Source organism: Pestalotiopsis fici, assembly GCF_000516985.1.
Source record: "Pestalotiopsis fici W106-1 unplaced genomic scaffold PFICI_Scf_12, whole genome shotgun sequence".
In the NCBI taxonomy this organism is placed as follows: domain Eukaryota; kingdom Fungi; phylum Ascomycota; class Sordariomycetes; order Amphisphaeriales; family Sporocadaceae; genus Pestalotiopsis; species Pestalotiopsis fici.
The window spans coordinates 1,154,647-1,182,514 of NW_006917102.1; the positions used below are offsets into that span (position 1 = coordinate 1,154,647).

The window sequence follows — 27,868 nt, forward strand, 5'->3', positions numbered from 1 at the left end:
ACTCTTTCCAAGGAGGGAGAAAAGAAGAAATGCAACAACTCTCTTTACACAATTAGAAAGTCATGGCCAAGGTTCTTGAGCTGAATAAGCCAGTTCCGGTCTGTTGCATCCGTGGCGTGAAGTCCGTCCCGCAGTTGCCATATGTCCGTCAAGGTCTCCATGGCGGATTTCATCATTCCCCAAGGACACTCCTCCCACATGACTCTCAGCCGATTCAAAATCCAGGCCCGACTTTCAGGCGTTACGGCCTCGACACCAATCATGAAGACGGGCCACGTTGTGTAGCGAAAGAGTGGGTACCAGGAGGGGATGAGGGAGAGGTGATAATGTATCGTTGCGGCCAGGTCTTTGGTGGTGGGAATCGGTGGGAGGTATAAATCCACCTCCGGCATAGCGGCCTGGCGTTGGCCAACATATTCCTCAATTCCCGGCGCCGAGAGCAGCACGTACAGGGCCACGGCGGCCTGGTACGCCGAGGCGATGGCAGTTCGCATATTAATTTCCATCTCGTCGACGGCCCGGACGTGGGCGTTCGCCGCGCATACCCAATGCGCCCAGACTTTGATCTCGAATGCTTGCGCTTCGGCTAGGAACTCGAGGAACGTGTCCATCTCTTCGACTGTGGGCAGGGCGTTGTCGTTGGTGCTCACGCGCCGAGCTAGACGAGAAATGCGAAGGATCAAGAGCAGTAGCTGCGCCGGACAGCTGTGGTAGCTATTAGCTTCTGTCCTGTCGATAAAATGTCGGATCTCGTCGGCGTCAATGATGCTGGCTCTGCGGACACCTGTAGCCGAGTTTGAGAGCGAGTCCAGCGTAGTGCCCCATATATAATAGGCAACCGAATCCGAGGCCACGTAGTCGCGTATACCGATCGAGTTGCATGTATACCGCAGGGACTGTAGACTCTGCTGCGTGGCAGCCGTGTCGAGATACAGGTTTGGAATCACCAAAGCCGACGACGAGTCCTCGTCCGCATCGGCCATTCGTTCTGGATCGGGCTCCAGCTGTCTCGGCATCAAGGCAAAGTTGGACGCCTGAGCCGCAATCAGCTGCCGCGCCGCTCGCATATGAGATCGCCAGCCACCCTTCCCCGAGTCAATCAGGGCAAAGTTGATAAAGAAGAGCACTGTGGCCAACAAGGCCTCCTTTTCATCCGAGTGTCTCGCGTCGAATTTTTGTCGTTGAAGTACTGCTTGCAGTCCCTTGATGGCATCAGCCCGCGCCCGTAGAGCGTCGACGAGGGCATCCACGGAGGCTTTGGAGGCAGACACTCGCCGCATGATGTTGGCATAATGCATGGCGGATGATGCCACAAGAATGTCCTGCAAGAAGGGATACGACGTGGACATTGCAATGAGCTGCCGAAAGGGGTTCCCTTGTAGCTTGAGAGAATCATGGACAATCAACTCTTGACAGATCCGCTTTGAGTCTAAAACACATGGTTGGCAAGCCAAGTTCAGCCAGGGTGGGAAGGGGAATGAATACTGCGTTTCCTTTATTGGCCACTTACAGTAGTTGAGATAGAACCTCGCGGTCTTGTCCATGTGTTGGAATAGTGGATCCACGAGCCCGGCAACCATGTTCTCATCCACGTTGATTGCAGGGCAGGTGGGTGGAGTGCCATTCCGGCTTCCTCGCACGAGAGCCTTGGTCGTATTTTGGTGTCCATTGGTCGTTGGATTATGAGTGTCAAAGGAAGCCTTGCCAGCCAAACGGCCACGAGAGGCTACAGCATTGGTCCATTGGTAGATCTTATCATAGCCGAGACACTCCTGCCCTGCAGTACTGCACTTGTTACAAGTCGGCAGTGACCGGTCGCACCGAAGTCGACGCCGGCGGCAGTTGTGACAACTCTTGGTAGCCATGGGCCGGAGCCGGCTTGTCTGGTAAGTACCCTCTCGATTTCAAGGCAGCGGTATTAACCCATGTAACGGCGTCAGGTTATGATAAGCTGAGGAGGAAGAACAAGGGGCAGACGTTTAGCCAAAGTCTGCACAGTCGGCTACTAGGTAAGCGAATACAGGCATCACATTCGCAGTGAGCTCTCCGTGTCGTCGATGAGTCAATCTCTATTTCGACCGAGAGAAGCTTCTGGGATTTGTCATGAAAGACGTAGCAATTGAGGCTTGGCTTCCTATATGAGCCAAGATGAGGATGGACAGACAAAAGAAAGTTCCAATTATTTTCTTTTTACTAATAACCTGCCAGTCCCGCGTGCGAGCCGAGATCTAGTCCAGGCGAAATGGAGATGTTGAGTCGATCCCCAATGGACGGAACGGATATGCTCTTGTAGCGGCCTCGTGGGTTAGGTAATTAGCTCCAGCCCTTCAAGGTCAAAGTGCAACTGGCCATACCATAAATGGAAGCCAAGACGCAACTGTTGCATATCCAGACTGGGGACCCTTTTTTTCTGGCTCACGATTCTAGCGTCATCCCGGAGCAAAACCCGACCTTTTTGCGCCCTATGGTAACTTACGCCTACGTATTTCCAGTCCTCCACGGGTATTGGGCCCGAGAACCACTTCGCCACGAGCCGCAAGCACACACAACCACCCCCGTTCTTCTTCCCCAGGCTTCTAGATGATTTGATTTCATCGAGCGGTAGAAGACAAATTTATGGAACCATGTGTCATCCTTCTTGTTTAGCAAGCAGAGGGGGTCGTCCCGCCATGCGAATCCCAGCCCAGATCGCCCAACGGTCGGCAACAAGAGATGGACTTTTCTCCTTTCGGGCAGAGCGTTGCAAGTCGTGCATATCTAGATTCGTAGACGTGCAGTCTTTGTCAAAGCGGATCATGGTGAAATATTCCACATACACACATCATCCACTTTTTTTTTTATCGTCCCCTAGTCGATAATTACCAATCCCTTACAGCGAGCGGTCTGGATCTACGGTACCATGATAGTATAATAAGAGTTGGCCGGGCCCAAGACTTTTGACCATAATGGAGACTGCAAGAGAATACACACGTCTATCACAGACCTACAACTACCTCCTCTTGCCTGGCTATACTTGACTACTGTACACAACTCAGCAGCATGGCGTCCATGCTGGTGAACGGAGAGGGCGGTGTCCCTCCCGAAAGCGGAGTCTATGACGGCAGTGACTCGCCCGAAACCCTCACCAAGGCCGACATTGAGCGGCTCGGACGAGAGCGCCCGGCTGCCTTCACGCACTTGTCAACCGAGATTGCTTTTGTCTCGACCGTCGTCGTGTCCATGATGATGAGCGAGTACTTTGTCAGCGGCTTCAACATTGTGCTGCCCACCATTGCCAGCGAAATCGATATCCCCGACGCCCAACGGACCTGGCCCGCCGAGGTCATCAACCTGACCACGGCCGCATTGCTCCTCCCCTTTGCCCGGCTCTGCGACCGACACGGTGGACGTTCCATTTTTCTGCTCGGCCATGCTTGGCTCACCGTCTGGTCCCTCGTTGCCGGCTTCAGCCAGAACCCGACCATGTTGATCGTGTGCCGAGCCATGCAGGGCCTCGGAAGCAGCGCCTACCTCCCCGCCGGTATCTCCCTGCTGGGTACGCTCTACCGACCCGGGCCGCGTAAGAATCTCGTCTTTAGCTCCTACGGCGCCATGGCCTGTGTCGGCTTCTATATTGGCATCTTTGTTGGGGCCGTAGCCGGCCAACTCCTCACCTGGCGCTGGTTCTTTTACATTGGCACCATCATGGTGTTTGTCAACACCATTGTTGCCTTTTTGGCCATTCCGCGGCACCTGGGCGACGGGGATGCCAGCGTGTGCATGGACTGGTGGGGTCTGGCTACCATTGTGCCTGGTGTTGCCCTCGTGGTCTACGCCCTGACCGACGGCAGCCATGCGCCGCAGGGCTGGAGGACCCCCTACATAATTGTCACATTCGTCATTGGCGCCCTCCTCTTGTGCGTCGCAGTGTACATTGAAGGGTGGGTTGCCGCACAACCTCTCTTGCCCGCCGATCTGTTCCGGCCAAAGTACATGAGACGCCTGGCAACGTCCATGTTCTGCTCGTATGGCTGCTTTGGATTGTTTCTATTTTACGCTAGCTACCAGTAAGTCAGATAGGCTCTCTGCTCACTTCTCATGATGGCGTAAACTAACAGACTCCTGCCAGACTCCAGACGGTTCTCAACACGACACCCCTCCAAACCGCCGCATGGTTCACACCACTGGCAGTCGGCGGCATGTTCCTAGCCGTGGCCGGCGGTCTCGTCCTGCACCTCTTGCCTGGCCGTGTGCTCCTCATTATTTCGGGATTAGGCTACCTCATCTCGGTACTGCTCTTTGCCGTCATGCCAGCCCAATCCTCGGACGGCGAGCCTTCGCTGTCGTTCCTGTACTGGGCCTATGTCTTTCCGGCCATGTTGTGCGGCACCATTGGCGTCGATATTCTCTACAATGTGACCAACATTTTCATCACCACGGCCATGCCGGCCCGGCTTCAGGCGACCGCGGGAGCCCTCATCAACAGTCTCTTGTACCTGGGCATGGCCTTTTGGCTTGGTATCGGCGAGCTGGCCGTGTCGACAACGGTCGAGTACCGCGGTGGCGAGGACAGCGTTAGCTTGCGGGAACAATACCAGATTGGTTTCTGGCTGGGTGTCGGGCTGGCTGGCCTGGCGCTGATCCTCAACTCTACCATTAACCTTGGCGAGGCGGCGGCCGAGATGACGGCTGACGAAAAGGAGCAAGCGAGACTTGAACAGAGTCAGCAGGTTTCTTCCTAACAACTTTTGGTCATTTTTGGCATGTTTATTTGCATCTTGGAGTTGATTTGATTTTTCAGGGACCAAGCGCTTGATACCCCTAGACTAAAGGAATGACTGCATAATTTATTAATAATAATGACTCTTCTTTGCTATCTATACCGGCTGGGGCACATATCAGGCTTCAGAGCTTTGCTGTTGTTGCCCTAATGAATAATGATCATCAGATACTATACAACTTGTTGAACTATGCTTTGATGATATCTGCCGCAGTAGTGATGGCAGCAGCAGTCCTGGTAACAAAATCAGCAGCCGTTGAAAAGTTGCCCGCTTGCAAAGCCTCGGTGATTCCTGGAAAGGTCACAGCCGCATATCCTGTCATGGACCGTTAGCACTACCACCAGTAACCTGGGATGGGGCGTGTTCATCGAGGCACTCACCTGTATCGGCACCTGGAGCAAATATGAGGTGCTTGAAAAACTCTCTGCCTGGGAGTCCACCTTGTGATACAAAACCCCGCTGAAAGTCTCTGTATTTGTGGTTGATGGCAGTGATTTGTGCGGCATCATTAGCGCTCAGAGCGTCGCCGACTTGCTGCTCCAGCTGCAGCGCACTCGACGCGAAGTCATCAATGGCGGCGCGGAGCGGATCCGTGTCCAAGGTTGTCAGCGTCTCGTTGATAGTGGCCTGGAGGTCGGCGTAGTAGGAATCCATCTGCACGGCATAGTTGGTCAAGTTGAATGGAATCACGTCGGCGTCTGCGAGATTGTACGCGAGCAGGGACATGAACTGCGTCATGGACTTGTGGGCTAGGAAACCAGGGTCACCGAAATTCGTCATCCAATGGTATGAGTCGTAGTTGCTGTGATAGTGGTAAATGGGGTCTTGATCAAAGCCGCTGGCGCCAATATCAAGCTGCAGAAGAGAGGAGAAAAACCTTTGCGTCAGTTTGTAGTTCTCATGAGTATAATAGGACAAGGACTCACAGCTCCAATACCCTTGTGAACAAAAGCAGTGTAATCGCTGCCACTGCCGAGTACGCCAATATTTCCCTGGAGGTCCCCGTACCAGACATCGTACATGGTCCGGTTTCCATCCATCCAGACAATCTTCTTCATGGTGTCCTGCGTAACGTAGTGAAGTTCTGGACTAGCGTCGAAATAGACATGAGGTCCCGAGGCGCCAATATCCACATTCAAGTATGAGATGGCCGTGTCATTGAGCCAAGGAAGGTATTCTTCGACAAACTCGGTCGATCCGAGCAGACCGTACTCCTCGCCGTCCCACGATCCGAGCACAATGTTGCGCTTGGGCTTCCAGCCCGTCTTGAGCAGTTCTCCAAAGGCCTTGGCCAGCTCGACAATGATGGCCGTTCCCGAGTTGGGATCTGCCGCGCCGCCCACGATCCAGGCGTCTCGGTGGTTGCCAATGACGATGGTTTCGTCGGCGTTGGTACCATTAATGATGCCAATGGCGTCCCACAGAGGAGTGATGGTCTCGTTCATGTAGTTGCCAAGGTTTAGCTGGACTCCGGGCGCCGGGCCAGTCGAGTACGAGACATTGAGAGCTCCGACCCAACCCGAGCGGTTGACTTGAGCACCATCTGTGCCAGCGCCGTTTAGAGCAGCCAGAATGGGCTGGGCATCCAACCAGGATATGGGGACGGAAGGAATATATGGCAACACAGCCGACCCATCTGTCCTCGGCACACCCTCCTTGGACGGATAATCAGGAGTCGTGGGATCTCCGGGGTAAATGGAGAGGAATTCGACACTCCCGCGCTGCACCGATGTTGGGTTCCTCGCAGGGCCGTCGGGATATGCCGCGTAACCGTTGGCCTCGGTGATATCTCCGTCGTCTGCCGTGTCCGTGAACAGTACGACACCAATCATGCCGTGCTCCTGGGCGTTCTTGACCTTGAGGCCGCGAAAGGGGCCGCCGTAGCGCGAAATGGCAATCTTGCCTTCCAGAGGTACGCCGAGGGCTTCGAGACGGTCAAAGTCTGCTTGTTGTCCTCGACCAATGTAGACGTATTCTGCAGTCACGTTGCCACTGGCAGAATAGCCATTGAAAGTGGGAATCCTGTTGGGATAACTGGTTGTCTCGTCTGCCTCTAGCACGGCCTCTTCCAGTAATGGTTGAAACACGCTTCCATTGGCATACGTCAGGCTAAGAGACTTGTTGATGGGATAGTTGATGAATACATCGTAGGAAATCACGGTAGAGTTGAGTCCACTTTCAGCCCATCGGTCTGCCGTCCATTGAGCCATGCTCAAATTGGTCCCGGCAAGGTGTGCGCCACTATACATACACAGTTAGTCATGGGGCAGTGAGATAATCTTCAACGAGTCAAACAATGCAGATTTTCCACTTGTCATATATGACGGTTGATTCGGAAAGCTACCTACTGACTGTGAATCCAAAATCTGTTAGCATTTTCTTTTCATTCAGAAAGACTTGGACTGCGATAATGTCCGCACTACGAGAACAGAAAACATGATGCTTTTTTCTTCTTCTCGAATTCGGAGACTCACGTATAATAATAAGACCACTCATCAAGCGTCGTGGTCGACACGGCACCAACAAGCGTCTCCTCTTCTGGGCTCAAGGGAGTCGGCAGACTGCTCTGGCGCTTGACATTATGAAGGTGGCTGATGTCGTGGCGCGCATGGAGACAAGCAGCGGCGCTTGTCGCAAGAAGCGCGACGGTGCCAAGATTCTGGAGACTATGCATACTGGCGATTGGTGGGTTGGTCAATTCAGATCATTCGCAGCATGGCAATGAGAATGAACAAAAGTTGCCGCAGAGGTCATGTGGGCCAAGGGAATGGACTGGTACTGGAGATTAAAAGCGTGTATATATTGGCAGGCGCAGTCACTCACTTCACAGAGAGAGACTAGGTACCTCAACGTAATTGGTAATTGCGTAGTGTTGAGATTCCCGACTTGTCCTTGGCGATCGTCTTACCCAAAATCGACTACTCGGACACTTTCTGCCCCGGGGCGGGAGGGCAAGCGAGAGATGCCTGATGCTAAGAGAAAATATCAACATGACGTCTATCGGCAGGTGAGAAATCAATCGGGAAGGTGATGTGCGAAAAAGCTTCTCCAACGATCCTCGGATTCTTCGGCAGTGCAACGATGAACATGCATGAGGACGTCAATGAGAGCGAATCCAAGGGAGAGAATCTTCAACAGGCTGCAGTGAGATTTACCTTGCAAGATTGAAATAACTCCAGTTCGGGCGACAATAACGTGATGCATCTCGCCCGATAGCCCTGCCTAGCTACTCCTCACAGCGATGAGGGGAAACCCCAGAAAGGACGGCCGTGGGGGAAGCAATCCCCGCATGATTCATAATTCAATAGAACACAAGATTAAAAAGTAAGACGGAACAATTTGCACGCATTCATTCTATATTCGCATTGCGGCTGTGTTCTTCTCATGTGGAGGAGCGCAACTGTGTATCATCACAAGTTGAGTTGTGTATAGTCAGCACATGGATCAATCAATCACTCACAAAAAGACGAAACAAGATACGAGCAGTAATCATGGCATGATGTGATTGGTCTTATTGATGAATTCCTACAACGGTTTGGTATATCAGATAGCTCTTCAGCACCTCTCTTTTGTAGATCAGAGATCAACTCAGACATCTTTCAATGCTTCCTCGACCAATACCGCCTTCACCATCGCCTTCACGATCCCCTTCACACATTGGCCCAGGAGAGACCATGGAAATTCTGCAGCATCTGGGCCAGATTCTGACACTCCTGGGCCAACTTCTGCGAGCGGAAGCAAAATCGAAGCTGGGATCTCCAGTCTTCTTCGAACCCTGAGCTGGAGCACCCACGTGGGTGATCCGATCCGTTCCCACTTCACCATGGCGGAGCTCCGGTTCCCCTTGGCCTTGACCTTTTTTTATATATATTTTTTTTATAAGAGAGATCTGTAGGATCAACTCAGGCTTCCTCCAGCATGCTGTCGAATCGTTCGAAGCGGCGGCTGCGGTGAGAACGGAATGCGCCTCCGTTAAGGTCGTCCTGGCGGAACGCAACGCCCTTGGGCAGACCAGGGCGACAGACCAGCATGCGATCCATGTGCATGACACCACCCGGACGCTGGATAGCAGCATCTGATTCTCTGGCATCTCCGTAAGTGACGAAGACGTAGCCCTTGTTGGGCATCTCGGGCGGGCCATCCTGCTGCTGGTATTCTTCGTAGCCATAAGCTACGTTGGCATCGGCCAGGTAGCCGTGGTGGTCGACAGGTGCCCCCAAAAGACCTGCTTCAAAGATTACCAATGCCCTCGGCCCCGGTTCCCCCTTGAGGGGGGAGAGCCGTGGCCTAGAGTGGCAAAGGTTATAGGCCGTCAGCGGTGTTGTCGGATCATCATCCACCAAGTCTGGCTGCCGACGTCCTTTCCCAGAAAACGTCTGCATCGGTATTTCTTCGGATGTACGCCTGATTCTTCTTGTAGGCGCCCTCTCCTCCATGAGATTTGACCTTGTGGTTGTGGCTGTGGACATCCTTGAACTTGGGGCCAACGTCTGTGGTGCACTTGACGTTGGCACTGTCTCGGTAGTCGCAGTACCAACGGACGTTGCCGTCATGCTTCTGTAAAGATCACCAATGCCCTCGGCCCGGCTCCCCACGAGGGGGAACCGGTGCCTAGAGTGGCAAAGGTCATAGGCCGTCCGCGATGTTGTCATTCGCCATTTATCCAACACCGGTGCTTCCCACCAAAGTAAGTCTTGACTGGCATCATTCTGCCATCCATGGTGGTGGTGGCATTGCGGCTGAAGACGACAAGGTTGCCGTCGTTGCGGTGCTGGTTTTTTTTCTTTTAGATTTTTTTTTNTTTTTTTTTTTTTTTTTTGCATCAATATCTTGGTAGCATCCGGTTTTCTTGGACCGGATGCCATGACCACAACGTCCTTCAGGCTGGCGATGGCGCAAATCGAGTATCGGCGGTTGGTGGAGACGCAATTCTCCTCGTTGACTTTTTGGGCAGCCGGCACCGGGAGGGACTCGGAGGGGGAGGTGTAGCTGGCCGAAGCTTCCGGGCCGGTACCCGGAGCTGGCGCATCCCCCTTTTTGCCTTGTCACTCCAAATTCGACCTAAACTCGAATGTCGTCGAACCGCTGAAAACAGTTTGAATCAATCCATCAAGTATACACGGTACCTCACCACAGCCAGCGACTTGTGAAGATGAGGTTGGGTTTTTTTCTTGGATGGCAGTGTAGAAACCTTGGCCTGTACTGTAGCCATGAATCAGCTGGTGTCGTCTTCAACATGGGAAAAGCTCCACTTACGATTCAAAGAAAACATGTTCTGATGCTGCCCCGAAGGACTGGTTGTGAGAGATGTCGAAGATTGATTGATGTGGATGGATGTATAGTGAATGAAAATCCAAGGACTTTGGGATCGAGCGGGGCTTTGCCGACCACTACTCTATGATCGAGAGAGTGTCTACTCTGTCCATGCCTAAAAGTGAAGGAGAAGGCCACCCGCTCGTTCGAGCATCCAACAAATGAGAACTTGATTCAGCGGTGCGCAGGATGAAAATGTTGAGTGGCTTTCGACCCATCTGCTTGATGACTAAAGCTAGAGATTTCAAGCCTCGAGAGACGGAATGTGAGAAGAGGGGAAGTGAACCTTGTCGAATGCTTCTGCAGCATCATGCGCGAAGTCGTAAGCATTGCAAGAAGTTCACAAGCAGGCGACCGATGCCAATTCGAAATCAGATCATGGAAAACTGCACAAGCGCATCGAAAGCGGTAGGCTCTTGCGTGTATGGCACTTTGAATCTGTATACTGCATTGGCAGAACTCTCGGGGGTCGACATCGCGGTGTAGGTTCGGAGACTCTGGTTGTAAAGTGACTAGACTGCATACTCTAGACACGGTGGCTAGCATGACGCACAACGGGCCATCTTGAAAGGCTCGGTTCGGGTTGACGCGTGTGGTAGAGTTTCGACAGCGGCAACTTTGAGGTGTAGATGGAAACCAGTCAATGGCTATCAGTCATGCGTCCTGGCAAAGTCAATGTTAGCAACCAGAAGGAATCTCAGTAGGGCTTTATTGGTCTAGACTTACCTTTTGATGTCGTCTCTACTTGCCTTGAAGGTTGTACTAATTCTGTCGAAACGCACGGGTTGTGTCCATGTTACGTACGGGACTATCATGGTAGCTGGCGATAATCGTGTACTCGCATAATGTTGTCGTGGGTCTGTGGCATTTGTTCTGGAAGTGTCCTCGCGAGCATTGAGGTCAGCACAAGTTTTCCTTGATACTTCATACCTGTTGAAAACAAAGCTCAAAAGGTTTAGCCATACCACGAAAGCGACGATAATTGGCATTTCGGGTGTGATGGCACGTCTGTAGACCAGGCTCATAACTGTGTCTCAGATCACACCAGAATGGATTTCGCAAGCTGTGTTGAAAACAATTGCTGACAGTCTATTCATCTTGTACAGCTCCCCCAAGGGCTTTCTTCTATCTCCATGGAGCACCGAAACACTCAGAGCCATACCCATCGACTGAGGGATCGACTTGTAGCTCAAGAAGGAAGACCCAAAGGAATGAGAAGGTTTCGTTCTGGCACCTCAGTGCTCAATCTTCCAAGTAATCAAAGTCCTGTAAGAATGTCTGTCAGCATATCGATCCGAGACGGGAAAACAAGAAAAGATCGCACAAGCCTGTTCTGGTTTCCTCGAGAAAAAACCATTTCGCTCGAAGCAAATACTCCAGCTTCATTCATATGCTTGCCGTATGCAGCTCCCGCTGCCAAACTGATGAGCCATGTACCAAATGTTGCATGGAGTTGCGAGTGTCGAAGCAGAAGAATGCGCTGAGAGAGTCCTTCCATGCGAACCCAGTGCTACCAGCAATGGTATGAATAGTCTCCGAGACTCGCAAGCTGGCCCCCTATTGACCATGCGAGGATCCCCCAGCTCTATGAGTATGAGCATGAAGCTGGAGCAAAACTGGCAATGATCCTGAACTCAAAAGTCTTTTTGCTTTCTGCTCATGTTTTCTCATCTACACAGAGTTTCTGCGAGTCTTGCGAAGTCTGGCGGCTTTGCGAGCCTTGCGGTCAGGCATCTCCTGCTGGAAGGTTGTGTAACAGTTGTTACACTGGGCAAAGAACATGACCTTGTTCTTGTAGACCTCCTTCTCGATGCGGTCGAGCAGGTGGCGGTAAGCGGGATTGAGACCAAAGTCTCGCTCCATGATACCAGCAGGGTAATGAGCAGGCGAGTGCTCATAGTCGAGGTTATCCTGGCAGACCTCGGCAGACATGTCGCGCAGCTCAGTCAGAGCCTCGAGAATGGACTCGCAGCGGGCCAGGATTTGTGGAGTTAGACGTCTTCCGAGCATTTGATAGGTACGATCAAAGATTCTTGATTCGTACAGCTCGCGTTCAATACGTGCAACCTATGCAGCGTATGCGGCAGCCTCCTCGGGATCTTGAGCGTTCTCATACTCGACACTTTGCTCCTCGTCTTCATCAGATCCAAGCGAGCTATCAGAGTGGATCAGATCACCAACCGAGAGCTCAAGAATTGAGGGCCGGTGCTGAACCACATCCTCCTCCTCATCCACCGAGAGGGTGCTGCCGAGAGAATCAGTGTCATTGAGAGTTGCGTCAGGCGACGCGGCGGTGACCAGAGTTCTGGCTGGTGAACCTCGCGGACTGCCTGAGATCTGCAATAAATGAATGAATGATTAGTTGGCCGATAACGAAACCATCAAAAGAAAAGAAAACAAGCTGAAAATAAAATAAAAAGAAGAGGAACCGAAATAAATGAATGAAGAGTTGTGAAAAGAAAAAGGTGGGCGACATGAGGTGGAGGGGTAACTTACAGCATCGAACCTCTGGATAATTGTAGTAGTGGTGACGGTGATGCCGCCAAACAAGTGAGGGCGACGAGAACCGCGCTCAGAGTCATCATCCGGCTCGCGTTCTTCACGAATGCTGGCCAATTGACCATCGGCGGATGAGACATCTCTCTGAGTAAGACGCTGTCCGTGGGCGCGGAAAGTCTGGTCAATGCTTTCGTCCGATCGCAAGCGATGACGGGACGAAAACCAGCGGCGTATACCCAGAGGCATGATGGGCGGTACTGAAAGATGATGGGAAGTCTGAGCAAGAGAGAATGTGATGGGTTCAGTGATGGTGTTTGCCTCTGTGAGGATGGACAATGCCTGTGAGCAACGCCAGTGAAATTTTCACCAATGGATGGCAACAGGTGGATGGAAACGGTGAGGGTGGATCAGGCGAACGCTCGCCGATCAAGGTGTGATGCTAGGTTGACTCGGACGAATGTTCGTCGATGAGTATGTGGTGAAGGAATGGCCTGGGTATGTGTGTGATGATGGAATGGCACATGCAAATATGCGCCGTTGGAAGTGGGAGAATGGAAAAATCAAGAGAAGTGGTGATCAAGGGAGATGCAATATTGATCTAGCCCAGATGAATGAATGTTCATCAATGAACGGCTGGGTGATGGCCATGCACAAGACAAAATAATGGTGATTGTGGGATGAGGGGCAGGATTGAACGATTGTTCGTCAATGAATGTGCGGCAAGGAATTAGCCAAGGTGAACAAACGCCGGTGAAGAGTTTTCCAGGCAACAATCGAAATTGCTGGCAAAGCGAATCTGGATAGTAAGTGGTGGGGGTCGAAGCGCAGCTGCATGAAGCTTGACGCGTGAAGCTGAATATGTCAAGCTGGACGCGTAGATGTTGCTTTGTGATCTTGGGTTGGCTCCGACGAAAGCTGATGGACGGATCTGTGATGGTGTTTGCGTCTTTGCGCGGATGGTCGCCGCCAAAGACTTTTTGGGGAGTCAAGTAAGAACGATGTCAAGAAGAATCTGCGCTGGCCTGGGACAGACGTTTGCAGATGGAATGATGATAGTGATGGGCTCGGACAAGTCTCCGTAGGATGTTCGATGATGAAGATGTGTCTGAGTGACAAGCAAATCTGACTTGGAAGAGGATTGAGCTCGTGGGTTGTCTGCAGAAGCAGAGATGCCAGAAGATGAGTGCGTGAAGTATGACGGGTGATTACAGAGGCGCCGAGATGGTGAGGATGGAGTATGCAGATGGAATGTGCAAGTGAATGTTTGAAGATGGCAGAGTATGTGAAGAGGGATGTTTGACAAAGCAGTAGGGACTTGAGCAGCTGAAACTATCTACGAGAGCTCCAGGTAAGCGGGCGCGGGGAAGGAATTTTTTTTTTTTTTTTAGAATGGCGGGTGCCGCTGATTGTCGTGCCCGCCGCGTTTGTCTTTGCCGTGAGCTCAAACGACTTGGGGGTTGTTGTGGTTGGCGAGGGCGCGGTCCAGGTAAATGGGCGCGGCCAAAGAAAGAATGAGAAGATGCTGGCAAGCACAGATGATTATGTCAACTAGCAAGGGCCCGGTCCAGGTAAACGGATGCGGCCAAAGAGAGAATGAGAAGATGCTGGTGAGCACAGATGTTCAATTCAACTGAAAAGGGCGCGTTCAAGGTAAACGGGCGCGGCCAAAGAAAGAACAAGAAGATATTGGCAAGCACATATGTATAATTCAAATGGATATCGCACGTTCAAGGTAGGCGGGCGCGGGCACAGAAGGAACAGAAATAAATAGATATTGGCGAGTACAGCTGAATATGATAATTGGAAGGGACACAGTTCAGGTAAGCGGACGCGACCAAGAACAGAACAGAAACAAATGCTGGCGAGTACCGTTGAATATCATAGCTGGCAAGGACGCATTCAAGGTAGGCGGACACGGGCAAAGAACAAACAGATATTGAAAATATTAGCGAGTGCAGCTCAATATTGTATTTGGCAACGGCACAGTTCAGGTAAGCGGGCGCGGTCAAGGAAAGAACAAAAAACAAATGCTGGCGAGTACGGCTAGATATAATAGCTGGTAAAGGCTCGTTCAAGGTAGGCGGGCACGGGCAAAGAAAGAACAGATATTAAAAATATTCATAAGTCTAGCTGAATATTGTATTTGGCAGGGGCGCAGTCTAGGTAAGCGGACGCGGCCAAGGACATGAAGTAGAAGAAGAACATTAGGAAGCTGTCGAGTACGGCACATCATTGTGAATGGCAACGATTCAGGTAAGCGGGCGCGGGCACAAGCAAAAGAGGAAGCATGAAGATGAAGAAGGAGCAGAAGCTTGTCAGTATCACATATTTGTATAACGGGCAGGAGGCGTTCCGGGTAAGCGGACGCGGGCAAGAGAGAAACCAGAGAAGCTGGTGAGAACAACTACTGATTGTAAATGGCAAGTACACGTTCAAGGTAGCCGCGTGCGGCCAAGGAAGAGAAGAAGGACAAGGCCAAGCTGGCGAGTATGGCTAGATATTACAAGTGCCAAGGGCGCATTTCAGGTATTCGGGCACGGGCAAAGGCAAATCAAGAATATGAAGCATATGAGAACGACATGATATTACATCTGGTAAGCACAAGCGTTCCGGGTAGGCGGGCGCGGCGAAGGCCGAGATTTAAAAAAGCTGGCGAGTACGTCTAGGTGATGGCAGGGGCGCATTCGAGGTAAGCGGGCGCGGTCAGAGGTAGGGAAAATATCGAGAAGAAGCTGGCGAGTATGACTGGTCGTTGTTCTCGCCCTCGTTTGGATCTTGCCTGGGCCCGTGGGATACTCAATTGTTGTCAGCCGACGAGGGAGACGGCGGCTACCCGGAGCTGTGAAGAGCAGAGACATTGGCGAGAACCAATTGTTGGCCAGAGTTTGACGACAATGTCCAGAGCTGGAAACTGGCAGTAGTGGACTGTTAGCGAGGGGCACAATAATTAGAGCACATTGTGGGCAAAATGGAGGCCTTGCTCTGGCGTGAACGAATCTGGTGATGCGTTCAGAATACGTGCCAACGGCGGTTGACCCGGTGTTGAACGCGAATCAGCGTGAATTCACGCGCTCCCTCCCTCGAATTTGCACTCATCACATTAATTGCTCACATTTTCACATCAAAAAGGTGGACGAATGTGTATTCAAGGAACAATGCTTTATTATGATTAAGCCTGGACAACCCTTGGGTGCCATCAGTACTTATGCTCTGTCTGTGAAAGTGATGTGCTGCTGGCCAAGCACTCTCTGAATATTCGTGACGTCTCGAGACAGTCATGCAGAGGAACAACAAGAGGGAGATATAGCATAAAAACTCCCAAAACACAGAAAGACAAAGAAAAGAAAAAGTAGTGCAGAAACAAGAACTCTCAAAACTCCTCATTGACTTGTCTTTCAACCTCCTTGAACCTCAACTTTCACTCTCTCTCTTGCCGAAAAGGATTGACATGACTAAAGACAAGACGCCTCAAACATTTCGTGGGGCACTCCAACGCCTGCTGATGGGGGGACGGCCTCTGAATCGAAGCGATCGCGAGGGTATTCTGTGAGGACCATGGAGTATACAGTCTGCGGAGCCCAAGATGTAGTAGTATGGGACATCTGGGTGGGGCGGTCCAATCAAGCATCTGCTGCAAGTTGTGCGGTACTGAAAGAGGATGCGAGGATGCGACTCAGCTTCCTGCTGACTTGTGTCCGAGGTCTCGGACTCGGTGTCGTTGGTAGTGCTCTGCTCCTCCAGAGAGCACTCTTCGTCAGATTCTTCGTACCAAGAGAGAGGGGGGACTTGATACATGGGAGCATGATGAGCGTGGCTATTAGTCATGGCCGAGTTACTGCGCCCAGGCGTAGGGCAGGGTGAGGGAAAAGGCACACAGAGGCCATCGGGAGGACTCTGGCAACGAAAGGTTCTGAGAGCGGTTCTCGGATCCAATAGCCCAGCTTCCTCGTCCTCCGAGGTGGAGGGAGTGTCAAAATTGTTCTCGCTGGCTTGAGACTCTTCAATGGTGACGGCCTGCTCTGTGCTGTCGTGTTCCTCCGTAGCCGAAGTATGACCAGAATTGTCCCCAGTAGTCGGGGGAGAAGCCGACTCGTCATCAGCGGCGTCGTCAATAGAGTGGTTGGAAAGGCCAGATCCAGGCACGGTAGAGTTGGCTAAATGGGTAACTTTGTCAGCAAAGCCAAAATGAGACAAAAGAGCATTTGAAATAACCGAGAAAACATACCCATTGGCTGCTTCGATCCTTCCAAGATCAAGGACTCGGTGCCCTGTATATCTTCCTTGAACCGCCGCTTATAATACTTGAGTCGATCCTGCCAATCATGGCCTGGGATCGTCCAGGTATCATGTGGCGTTGCCAGCCACTGGTAATTGCGCAGATTGCGCATCGCCGAGTCGCGCAGCTCGTTGGCGGCGCGGTCACGCATGGTTCCCATGCGTGCCGAGACCTCAGCCTGGCAATGTCTGGCTACCAGTGATTGAATCTCTGATTGCTGATCGCGACTCACGCCATGGCGGCGATAAATAGCATCAATCTTGCGTTCGAGGTCGTCGTCGTGTTCCATTATGGAGCTTATGGGAGAGTGAAGTGAGCAACGAACAAGGGAGATTGGCCAAAAGATCCAAGTGACAGGCGCCGAGAAGTGTAGTGCTGTAGGAAGCGCGGATTGTTTGGTGTGTAGAACAATGTGTGGGCAACTCAATACCGCGATTGTGCTGTCGTTGAGATGGTGGCGGGGTTGATGTGTAGGAGATGCGAGAACTCGTCAATGACAATGTGACAGGTGCAAGTACTCGAAATAGAGGGGCTATCAGGTGTTGATTTGTCCAAGGCGCCGATATTACCTTGCTGGCTGTGTTGACGGGGTGATTTTCAACGTTGTGGGTTGTAGGTTTCTGTGCAAAAGGAGACTAGGGAACTCAATGGCAGTGAAGAGACAAAGCCCAAGGAATCAAGCAGCGACTCTCAGGCATCGACAATTGCCCTGGAATACAGGTCGAAACAGATTTATCAACTTGAATCTTGGGCAAGCACGTGGATTGTTGTTTTCTAACATCGAAATGTCGAGGTGCGGTGATTCACCAAAGAGGGACGGATGTGTTCTGGATTCTAGAAAATTCAACAAGAGAAGCAATTTCATTTGAGCTTTTTATCCCCCATCCTTTTTCTTCCTTAGTTACATTCTCATTTGGATATTTCCAGGCTGCTCTGTGCCAGACCTTGGGTGATAATTATACCAAGGCAAGGCAGCAATAAACCAAGCATCTACCTTTGAGTAAACTGACACATCATAGCTCTGAAATACCTACATTAGCTACAGTAGTAGCACACAATCATTGTGAAGAAATAAAGCAAGAACGAAGCAAACGGAATGATTCCAGTCATGGATTTTCTCTCGATTGCGGTGCGAAAAAGAAAAATAACTTATGCTAAATGGGAAAAATGTTTGATTATTTGCAACTTGGACATGTAAAATTAGTCTGTGAAGGAAAGATACAGCCAAGGTCCTAAGAAGTGCAAAGTTTCCTGGAAGAAGAAAAATGCAATGAAAAAAATGAAGAAAAGAAAAATAACACACACAAGCCAGGCTCGAACTCGCGACACCAAGTATAAAAATTCATCAGTGAACTGTTCCACCACCAGCCATTAACTGGGTGATGAAACCGTCCACTGTGATAGCTTCAGCCTTCAGCCAATATTATTATCAGCTGGATGCAGGCCCGTGCACGCGTCACAAGCCTCTATGTGAGCTGATACAGTACAATGGTCAACACTAATGCTTTGGACAAATATACACTTTTTTTGTAAAGCAGCTGTATGATTCAACATTTTATTCATAGTGTTTATTTGTGCTCACGGACATTTAATCATGCAAATAGCGAAACATTCTAGCCACAAGCCACCGCCGTATGCAGTTCGTGCAGTAACAACAAAGGAGACATGCGTAATTGAATATCTGTATGCGAGACTGCTCTGCAAATACACTCCTTTGTCTGTTTGCCTCGGGCAGTCAAGAAGCTGGGGTCTTGCTGTAGACTGAGTGGCTGAATGTTTCTTCCTTGAATCGCCCAGTATAATTTAGAATCGAGCTTTCTGGAGGAAAGCACTTGTCCAAAACACCACGCAGCTTGCCAAGTCCTCAGAATTGCCGCTGTAAGTCATGATGCCCGTCTATGGTCAATGCGCGACTGCCGCTGAGATTGTCCTTGAAAGCCTCAGAGCAGGAATCTAGAGAAGCTCATGGCAACAATTAGATGCAGACTTCAGTGTCTACAGAGTCTGAAGGGTATGTATTCTCGTTGTCCTGGCTACCAATGCACTCTTGAGCTTTTTATTTAATGTGTAATTCTCTGCCAAGACTGGTGTGGAGTCTGAATAGTATAAAACCTTACATGTTTACACCAAACTCAATACTATCAAGACCTCGAGCCAAGTCGCCAAGACCCCACGGATCATATTGATAGTGCTTTTTACAAGGAAAACTGTTTGGACCTCTTCAGTATAAGTCGCAAGTGACCAGAATCCTCCCTGTGTGCTTGACAGACCAGGGTAAAACAAGCTTGCGGTATGCTCCGCGCGCGCAGGGGGTGTTGGGCAGGGGTTCATTGGGCGAGGATCGCCAAGCATCCCGACTTATCCCCCGCTTCTTTTTGTAGTTGTCAGGAAAATGGAGATATCTCGGCCGAGGGCAGGTGTTCCCCGTCGGCATAGCATTGGTATCCAAACACCAGTCTTGCCAGTCCTCAAAATGCCAATTTCGTTGTCAGCTCTGGAGAAAAAGAACAACACCCAGAATCGTGCTGGCGATTCGCCGTTCTAGCCGCGTAATTTCAACCCATGAATACTCTGGCAGAGACTTGGGCGGTTTCGGAAGCTAGGAACGGTCCTGTAGTCCTCTGGACTGATCATCCCGCACTTTTTGTGCTTTCGCCAGACAGTAGAATACTCCCTCGCTTGCCCACGAACCCGGAAAATTTGTCTGCATGGAGAAGGCGCTCCGAACTGATTGGTTACAACGTCTGAAGCCATTCTCCGGGGTCGCATACATGGCGTGGAACCCGCCCGGCCGGGGGGTGCCATTCAGTATTATCAGAACTTCATTATCAATTACCTGTCAACGCAGCAACTGTGCATGTCTTGGCCCTGGCCATTGTGTGGATCGGTTACGATCTGATGCTTTGCGCACGGATGATTGGCATCTTTTATTCAGTGGAAACGGTCAAATCAGTGATCAACAGACAACTAAACTCGAAGCACTGCCGAGGTAGACTAATAGTGTGTAGAGAGAGTGGGATGAAGAATCAAAGCGCGCCTTGGCAATGCGGAGGGAACAGCAAAGAAAAGCCACCATTGCGCTACCCACACACACCCGACATGCACATCAACTCGCTGTCAAAATCGGTACTTGCACTGCAAGTGAGTCGACCATTGACTTTTTTCCCGCATCCAGCTGAAGGGCGCTCAGTCACAGTGATAACCCCAGCTTATCCCAACCCAGTTGTTACCGCCGGTAGTAGAAACGTAGGGTGCATTCTGCTTTGACGTTTCCGCCCGGGGGGTTCTTTTTTGCTCATCCAAATTGTTACGCTCGGCTGGGCTCGAGACTAAAAGGCGTCGATAAGGTTGCCGCAGACTTGTAGCTGAGCGCAAACCCTTGCTTTGACTTTTTCTGTTTCCCCCCAACCTGGTGCGGGTGGTAGTGATGAAGTTTTACGGAAATGAAATGTGAAGCGAGAAGCCGGGTCCGGCATGTAGGGACAGACGATAGCTGAGCTCATATAAGTCAGAGTGACCTGCCTGACACATGCCAATCTCGGCTCAGATCCGAATGATCACTAACCCATCGACTTGTTCTCTTGTGAAACGGCCCTTTTCCTACCATCAAACAATATTTTCTGAGGCAAATCTCGAGAGACGATGGCTTGAGATGGCCAAGCAATTCCCTTCTGATGTCGTGGGCACTGCGGTCGGGGTCTTGGTCTACTCTTTCTTGGCTTTGACTCTGAATGGACTCGTGATCTGGTTGACATGGGCTCACCGGGAGCGCGTCAGTTGTCAGTGGCCTTTTCCTGGCTAATTTGTCTTGGTTTGGGAGGCTAACAACACAATTGTAGATGTCGCATTAATATCTTACATTCTCTTCCTATCCACAGCGACATGTATTGCATCGCAGCTTCACTTCTATGTCGACTATGACGATGTTGTCACAACGCAGTGGCGCGCCTCTGTGGCTAATCCCAAGAACCCAGAGATGGCCATATCAAATGGTGCCGTTGGTGTAGACCTGGGACTCTGGTATTTCAGTATGTTGCAACCTATCTGCTTCGGCGTATTTTTCGTTCCTTACACAGCCACAGGACAGTACTCGTTCTCGGTGGCCTCGATGCTTGTTTGCTTTTGGGCCTTTGCGCTTCTCCAGTCTGTTTATGGCTGGTGGGCAAAGCCTCACCTAAAGGTGTTGTTCGATCGGGTCAATGCTGTCGGAAAGGTGGTCTCGTTCATCTTGCCAATTGTGACAATCTGCCTACTCCAGTCGAAAACTATTCAGAAATCAATTGGCGCTTTCATGTTTCTCGCTAATGTTCTTTGTAAGTCCCCCAAGCGCGCATGCGTGTCGCTGGTAGCTTGACTCACAAACCCCGACAGTAATGATAAGCCTGGCATTTGGTGTTGTCCTTTTGCTTGGAATCTTGACTCGATATCTTCAAAGTAGAAGACAATTGGTTTCCTGGAATGTCCAATATGGCAAGAGTTCATCAAACAACTCGAGCTTACCCGGCTATGCCGTGGCCAAGCAACACAATTCGGGCGGCATCTATGATCGATGGCTATTGACTCGGTTCACAATCGCATTTGTAGTGCTCGCGTGGGTGACCCAAGGCCAAATACTACCAAACTCTCCACTGACTAGTCGCAGTATCTTTGAGCTCACCAACATGCTCTTCCAGTTTACCGGAATGTCCAACAGTAATAAAGACGCGATCCGCGCGAGCCCGGACTATAGTGTTGAGAGGGCGAAAGAAACGACCATTCTCTTTCTGCCAGGGCCGGCCCCAAGTTATCTGCTCTTTATCGTTTTTGGCACCACGACTGCATTCCGCAGACACATGTACGCAACATTTGTGCCTAGACGATGGCAGAGAAGATCCGATGCTTCAGAACCCGCGCGCCCGTGGGTCATGTCGCCCAAGCGCTCGTCGCGATCGACAATTCGCCCTCGTACCATGACCGGGCCGAGCCCCTCGAGCATCCCGCATGCTGTCGCTATTCAATTAGCAGATATTGAAAAGGATGGTCGGAGTCCTCCGAGCAATGACTCGGATGATACGCTGCCAATGTTGCCTCTGAGTGAGTATAATCTAATATTCTTGTCAATTCGAATGGAGAATGATAATGCTGACGCTTGCTCTCACAGTGAAACCAACCTATCAGCGAACTCATGTGAGAAGAGCAACGAGATAATGGTTCTCGAAAAATGTAATGAAGAAATGAGATTCTAATCGAAAACTATTGAAAATTTCTACGGAGCCTGCTTAACGTTGATGATTACCGTGATCTGTGCAAGTTTGTATGGCCCCAACCTTCTTCACTATTAAACAGTTGAGCGTATCTGCGTTGCACCGACAGATGGAACCAAAGCCATACGTATGAGATTCTCGTGGACCCTGGATTACCTCAGACTCGCGGAAAATATCTTCCCTTCGAAGAATGGGCCAAGTCTGACAACGGGCTGCTCCATGCCCAACTCCTTGTTCGCAGACACGGAGGTAGGCGTCAGTCCCGTATCCATGGCAGTGGGCCGGGCATCGGCCGCGTGCCCATGCTGCTGATACTATGGTATAAGACAGTAAAAGGAGTCGTCTTGTTCGCGACTGTAGCTCAGCAATTCGGACGACGCTAATAGGTATTTACAAATGCTGTACGCGCAAACAAGATTCACCAGACAGAGACCCTGAGGACTATAAGCGGTAACCCCGCTGCCGATCACCTTATAGCTCGATCCACTACGCGGGACATTGAGTTCAAGACATTCACCAATCATGATTTGGCGCCAATACACGTTTCCTTCTGGGATCTTATTTCACCATTTCGTTCAGCCAGTAAGAATTTGGGCATTTGCATACCAGACACTGCATTGCAGCAGCTCGGTGATAACAAGCTGAACCCGGAGCGCGTTCATCAGCGACAACGCCCGAGACAGAGGGGAGAAAAAAGGTCCTCGCAGATTATTCTTTTGCCAGGTTAAAAAAAGCTTGTCCCCAAATTTCCGAATTGCAGTGCCAAGCTTATCGCTTGCGTCACGGGCGCAGATGTTGAAATACTACCCTTTTATAGGTTGATTGGAATCGCGACGTGGGTGATCCCGACCTACAATACGCCCGATGCAATCATAGATGCACGCGACACTGCCCCGCTGGCCATGGTATGCAACTATTGGTATCCATTGCGGCAAGATGCGAGGATGGGGGTGGTATGATGGCTGTCCAGGGAAACCGGAGGAGAGATAAAAAGCCATCGGTGGGCCAACCTCTGTCTCGAAAGATTGTCGGACGACTCATTCTCTTCGTCAAGTCACCATGTACGGCGTAGCGAGAGTGACTATCGCGGGAGCCTTTCTGGCGTCCCTAGTGAGCGCCTCCTTTGATGGCAATCTCAACTACGATAGTCCTTCCAAGAGACATGTCAATCTGGGTATCGATGTCCCCAAGGTCAACAGGCGTGTTTTCAAGCGTGACTCGATCGCCTACACGGCCGAGGAGCTCAACTTTACGCACGGCGTCGCGTCCGGCGATCCATGGCCCGAGAGCGTGATTCTGTGGACCCGCGTGGCGCCCAGCTTGGACTCGGACAGGAGCAACGTCACGGTCGAGGGCACCGTCGATTTGTACAACCACGAGACTGAAAAGTACATTCAGGCGAGCGCCAACCCGATTTGCGTCGAGTGGAAGGTGTTCCAGGCGAGCGACGCGCAAAACACGACGACCGGCGACAGCACCAATGTCGTGTCCCAAGGAAAGGCCTACACGACCAGCGACATTGACTACACCGTCAAGGTGAGCTTGCCGTTATTATGCCTCGGCGACTTTGGTGTCTCATGTGACTGACTTGTGACTCAGGTCGAGGCCGGTGGCTTGCAGCCCTTCACGACTTACACGTACCAATTCAACATTTGCGGCTCAAACATCACCAGCCCGCTGGGACGCACCAAGACATCGCCAGCCAAGGATGCAGACGTGTCGGAGCTCAAGTTTGCTGTCTTCTCGTGTGCCAATTACCGTAGGCCTCATCAAGACGATTTGGGCAGTCGACAATCACTAACCGAGTCACAGCAAATGGTTACTTTAATGTATATGGCAACGCTGCCCGAAAGGATGAGCATGACTATGTGGTGAGTCGGCCTCCCCATTGGTTGCATAAGTGCTTGTCTGATCTCGTTTTATAGATTCACCTCGGCGACTACATCTACGAAAACGCTGTTCAAGGAGAGCGGGCTCACTCTCCGGCAAATCTTCTCTTTACTCTGTGGGATTACAGAGAGAGAATCGGACAGGTGAGGCCTCAAAGACAGAGAAATGCAAAGGGGGGAAATTTGCTGACAGAACCATGTAGTACCGTACAGATCCTGATCTTCAGCTGTTGACACAGAACTTTGCGTGGATCCCAACTTGGGACGATCACGAGGTCGCCAACAATGGCTATAGAGACGGTTTCAGCGCATTGAACAACACTGAAGAGTCCTTCCGAAACGATGGGCCCAGTATCAGCGTAGATCAACGCAAGATGAACGCCGTCCGTGCCTATTTTGAGTGGATTCCCATTCGGTCAGTATCATCCTGCACTCTCAAATCCTCTCTTTAACCAGACAAACAGACAAATTGACATGGACGACAACTTGCGCGTCTGGAGAAGCTTCCAAATGGGCAACCTACTGGACCTTATCATCCTCGACACCCGCAATTACGATCGCAGCATCACCTCTCTTGGTAGGTTACCTCTCCATCTGGGTCATTTATAAACCCCCAAGTACTTACAAAGCTGTCCAGGCTGGAACGACGACTATATTAGCTTGATCAATGACGATGCGTCGCGATCTCTGATGGGCTCGCACCAGGAGCACTGGTTCTATAATCAGCTGACGGCGTCGTCGGAGAGAGGTGCGACCTGGCGCGTAGTTGGAGACCAGATCATCTTCTCCCGCATCAGGGAGTCATTCGGCTGGAATGGGGACAATTGGAACGTGAGTTTGTTGCACTGTCGGGAGCTGACCGACAAGCAAATGTGTTACTGACATGACGGAACAGGGCTATGCGGCGAACAGAAACCGCACGTTTAAGCATCTCTACGACAACAATATCGGAAACAACATCTTCCTCGCTGGTGACTCTCACCAAAACTGGGTAAGAAAATGGATGCGTAACCTGAGGAAAAAGGAAAATAGGTACTGACAATAGTCCCTACCAGGTATCTGATCTCGCCTGGGTCGGATCCGAGGCCTACAACAACGGTACGGGCTCGGGCGCCATTGGCGTCGAATTCGCCGGTACCTCGGTGACCTCGAGCGGCGCCTCGGGCGACATTTTGACGACCAGGGCACTGGCGCAGGCGCGCATCGACGACGAGTGGAACTCGGAGCTCCAGTGGCAGGACGGGTACTATCGAGGATATTTCCTGCTGAGCGTCGACCCTGAAAAGGCCGTTGCGCAATTCTACGGTGAGCAAAAGCCCATAATCCGTGTCACTTTTTTTTTTTTTTTTTTTTTGGGCAGAACGTCAAAGCTGACAACCAGGAATCCCAGGCTCCCCCAGTGTGGCTTCGAGAAACCCTTGGAGCATTCCTCTAGCCAATTTCACCGTCCTGGCCAACGAGAACCACTTGTCGCGGCCCGTCGCCGGCGGTTCCGTCGAGGCCGGAGCATTGCGCGGAGGACAGGTGAACCCCACCAACCTGACGCAGAACACGGAGACAGGCGAGTGGGAGGTGATTGGATTCCCGACCATGTATATATCCTCTTGATACCCCAGAAGGAAAGAGAGCGTGTTGGAATCCCATGCATACGTCAGCGTGCATATAATAATATTTACAGTGTTGTTTCTATGATTGTTCATCTCATCATGTTGATTTTCATTGCAGCACCCTGATACTGTCCAGTGTCGTATGTCCACCAGCAATGTCTGGACTCTGGCGCTTGCAAATACCGATTTCCACCGACGCCCAGGCCGACGAGGTTGGTGGGGACGATAATAAAGTTCATAAGATGCACACCTTCAACAAGCTCGGGAACCATTTCAAAAGCACATGTAAAATGTAATGCTAAAAAGTCTCAATCATGCTCGAAACGTTGAGCCGCAGTAAAAGGTGCACGGGGTCTTGTTGAGGCCAGGTCACGTGATTGACAGCTAGTTGAACCTCGGCTAAGATCCGTCTTTTTATGGAGCGCCGAATAGATCAGCCGCTATCAATGGAATGAAATGGTGGTCATCAGTGGTGTAAGCTCCAGGGAAGCTCCAGTCAAAGGTGTCCCCTACCCTCCTTATTCTGTGAGCATGGGTAGGTAACGGTAACAGACGGCTTCGCTCTCCGGCAACTCTTGTAGACCCGACGCACACTCATCAACCAAGCAACGGAGAATAATCACGGGAAACTTTGTGTGTGTGTGTAACTACTAAAATTGGCATATATTTGCCGCATCATTTAAAGATTTATTTCTTCTTAATTCATTCCCACTTTTTGTAACCTCTATTTCATTTGGCTTTTGTACGAGGCACTCTCATAATACTCCGGGAAAATGGTCGCTGTTCCTAGCAAGGCGGCGCCTCGCCAGTCGCTGACCGTGGTGGACAACCGGACGGGACAGACCTATGAGGTCCCCATCAAGCACAACTCGGTCCTGGCCACTGACATCAAGAAGATCAAGGCCAAGGGAGGACCGGCCGAGGATGAGACGGATCAGGGTCTGCGGGTGTACGATCCCGCGTACATGAACACGGCAGTCATTCAGAGCAAGATCACGTACATCAACGGCCAGGAGGGTGTTTTGCGGTACCGTGGCTACCCCATCCAGCAGCTGGTCAAGAAGAGCAACTTTCTCGAGTCGGCCTATCTGCTCATCTATGGGGAGCTGCCCACCCAGTCCCGCTATGACGACTGGCAGAACGAGGTCCTGAACCACACCTACATCCACAGCGACATTGAGGGCATGTTCAAGTCGTTCCGCTACGACTCCCACCCCATGTCCATGCTGACGTCGGCCTTTGCCACGCTGGGCTCCTTTGCCCCCGAGGCCAACCCGTCGCTCGCGGGCCAAAAGCTCTACACCAACGCCGCCTCGGGCAACCCCGCGGCTCTCGAGGTGCTGGACAAGCAGATTCTGAGAATCATTGGCAAGGCGCCCACCTTGGCCGCGGCCGCGTACCGGATGCGCCAGGGCCGCCCGTTCAACCGGCCCGCCAAGGGCTTGTCCTACACGGGCAACTTTCTGTACCTGCTCGACCACCTCTCGGGCCACGAGTACCAGCCGCACCCGGTCCTTGAAAAGGCTCTCGACGCGCTCTTCATCATCCACGCCGACCACGAGGTCAACTGCTCCACGGCCACGGTCCTCCAGGTGGGAAGCTCCCTGGTAGACCCGTACAGCATGGTGGCAGCAGGCTGCGCCGCGCTGTACGGCCCCTCGCACGGCGGCGCCTCGGAGAGCGCGATCCGCATGCTCATTGAGATTGGCTCGCCCGACAAGGTGCCCGACTTCATGGCCCAGGTGGAGCGGCGCGAGCGCGTGCTGGTCGGCTTTGGCCACCGCGTCTACAAGAACGTGGACCCCCGCTCGACGGCGATCCGGGCCCTGGCCGAGGAGGTCTTCAAGGTGACGGGGCGCAACCAGCTGCTCGACACGGCCCTGGCCCTCGCCGAGTACGCCCAAAAGAGCGAGTTCATGCGCTCCCGCAACCTGTACCCCAACGTCGACTTCTACTCGGGCCTCATTTACCAGGCCATGGGCTTCCCGCTCGACTTTTACCCCGTGCTGTTTGCCGTGCCCCGCTGCGTCGGCTGGCTGGCGCACTGGCGGCAGATGATCCTGCAGCCGACCGGCGTCAAGATTTGGCGTCCGCGCCAGCTCTACCTCGGCGAGGGCGAGCGCGACTACATCGAGACCAAGGACAGAGAGGAGAAGCCCGGCAGCGCCGCGCCCGTCCAGGTCAACCACGGAGGCGACAGCAAGAGACATGTTCTCGCCACGTACAAGGACGAGACGGGCCGTGTCTGGGGCAAGAGCAAATTGTAGTTTGCACGGAAGGA

General features: G+C 51.7%; 10 protein-coding genes across 10 annotated transcripts; 4 read left to right on the plus strand and 6 right to left on the minus strand.

Moving 5' to 3' along the window:
• Nucleotides 1–44: 44 nt before the first annotated feature.
• PFICI_14108 (uncharacterized protein) lies at nucleotides 45–1,865 on the minus strand (the record flags this gene model as incomplete). The annotated part of the gene is made up of 2 exons (XM_007842689.1): nucleotides 45–1,429; nucleotides 1,511–1,865. 2 exons carry the CDS (start codon nucleotides 1,863–1,865, stop codon nucleotides 45–47), a joined length of 1,740 nt encoding a protein of 579 aa, XP_007840880.1.
• Nucleotides 1,866–3,039: 1,174 nt separating this feature from the next.
• Nucleotides 3,040–4,721, plus strand: PFICI_14109 (uncharacterized protein; the record flags this gene model as incomplete). The annotated part of the gene is made up of 2 exons (XM_007842690.1): nucleotides 3,040–4,046; nucleotides 4,109–4,721. The coding sequence occupies 2 exons, from the start codon at nucleotides 3,040–3,042 to the stop codon at nucleotides 4,719–4,721; spliced, it is 1,620 nt and encodes a 539-aa protein (XP_007840881.1).
• A 226-nt stretch (nucleotides 4,722–4,947) lies between these two features.
• On the minus strand, nucleotides 4,948–7,434 carry PFICI_14110 (uncharacterized protein; the record flags this gene model as incomplete). Its single annotated transcript, XM_007842691.1, has 4 exons — nucleotides 4,948–5,075; nucleotides 5,141–5,615; nucleotides 5,687–7,001; nucleotides 7,235–7,434. 4 exons carry the CDS (start codon nucleotides 7,432–7,434, stop codon nucleotides 4,948–4,950), a joined length of 2,118 nt encoding a protein of 705 aa, XP_007840882.1.
• Nucleotides 7,435–8,662: 1,228 nt separating this feature from the next.
• On the minus strand, nucleotides 8,663–9,313 carry PFICI_14111 (uncharacterized protein; the record flags this gene model as incomplete). The annotated part of the gene is made up of 1 exon (XM_007842692.1): nucleotides 8,663–9,313. The coding sequence occupies one exon, from the start codon at nucleotides 9,311–9,313 to the stop codon at nucleotides 8,663–8,665; it is 651 nt and encodes a 216-aa protein (XP_007840883.1).
• Nucleotides 9,314–11,744: 2,431 nt separating this feature from the next.
• Nucleotides 11,745–12,083, minus strand: PFICI_14112 (uncharacterized protein; the record flags this gene model as incomplete). The annotated part of the gene is made up of 1 exon (XM_007842693.1): nucleotides 11,745–12,083. The coding sequence occupies one exon, from the start codon at nucleotides 12,081–12,083 to the stop codon at nucleotides 11,745–11,747; it is 339 nt and encodes a 112-aa protein (XP_007840884.1).
• Nucleotides 12,084–12,140: 57 nt separating this feature from the next.
• PFICI_14113 (uncharacterized protein) lies at nucleotides 12,141–12,818 on the minus strand (the record flags this gene model as incomplete). Its single annotated transcript, XM_007842694.1, has 2 exons — nucleotides 12,141–12,410; nucleotides 12,570–12,818. 2 exons carry the CDS (start codon nucleotides 12,816–12,818, stop codon nucleotides 12,141–12,143), a joined length of 519 nt encoding a protein of 172 aa, XP_007840885.1.
• A 3,222-nt stretch (nucleotides 12,819–16,040) lies between these two features.
• On the minus strand, nucleotides 16,041–17,137 carry PFICI_14114 (uncharacterized protein; the record flags this gene model as incomplete). Its single annotated transcript, XM_007842695.1, has 2 exons — nucleotides 16,041–16,726; nucleotides 16,798–17,137. 2 exons carry the CDS (start codon nucleotides 17,135–17,137, stop codon nucleotides 16,041–16,043), a joined length of 1,026 nt encoding a protein of 341 aa, XP_007840886.1.
• Nucleotides 17,138–20,500: 3,363 nt separating this feature from the next.
• PFICI_14115 (uncharacterized protein) lies at nucleotides 20,501–22,035 on the plus strand (the record flags this gene model as incomplete). Its single annotated transcript, XM_007842696.1, has 6 exons — nucleotides 20,501–20,627; nucleotides 20,688–20,876; nucleotides 20,931–21,161; nucleotides 21,220–21,439; nucleotides 21,491–21,921; nucleotides 21,989–22,035. The coding sequence occupies 6 exons, from the start codon at nucleotides 20,501–20,503 to the stop codon at nucleotides 22,033–22,035; spliced, it is 1,245 nt and encodes a 414-aa protein (XP_007840887.1).
• A 1,115-nt stretch (nucleotides 22,036–23,150) lies between these two features.
• On the plus strand, nucleotides 23,151–25,588 carry PFICI_14116 (uncharacterized protein; the record flags this gene model as incomplete). Its single annotated transcript, XM_007842697.1, has 10 exons — nucleotides 23,151–23,627; nucleotides 23,691–23,850; nucleotides 23,904–23,962; nucleotides 24,017–24,124; nucleotides 24,184–24,395; nucleotides 24,445–24,557; nucleotides 24,618–24,811; nucleotides 24,876–24,971; nucleotides 25,036–25,285; nucleotides 25,371–25,588. 10 exons carry the CDS (start codon nucleotides 23,151–23,153, stop codon nucleotides 25,586–25,588), a joined length of 1,887 nt encoding a protein of 628 aa, XP_007840888.1.
• A 772-nt stretch (nucleotides 25,589–26,360) lies between these two features.
• Nucleotides 26,361–27,854, plus strand: PFICI_14117 (Citrate synthase; the record flags this gene model as incomplete). Its single annotated transcript, XM_007842698.1, has 1 exon — nucleotides 26,361–27,854. The coding sequence occupies one exon, from the start codon at nucleotides 26,361–26,363 to the stop codon at nucleotides 27,852–27,854; it is 1,494 nt and encodes a 497-aa protein (XP_007840889.1).
• Nucleotides 27,855–27,868: the final 14 nt, after the last annotated feature.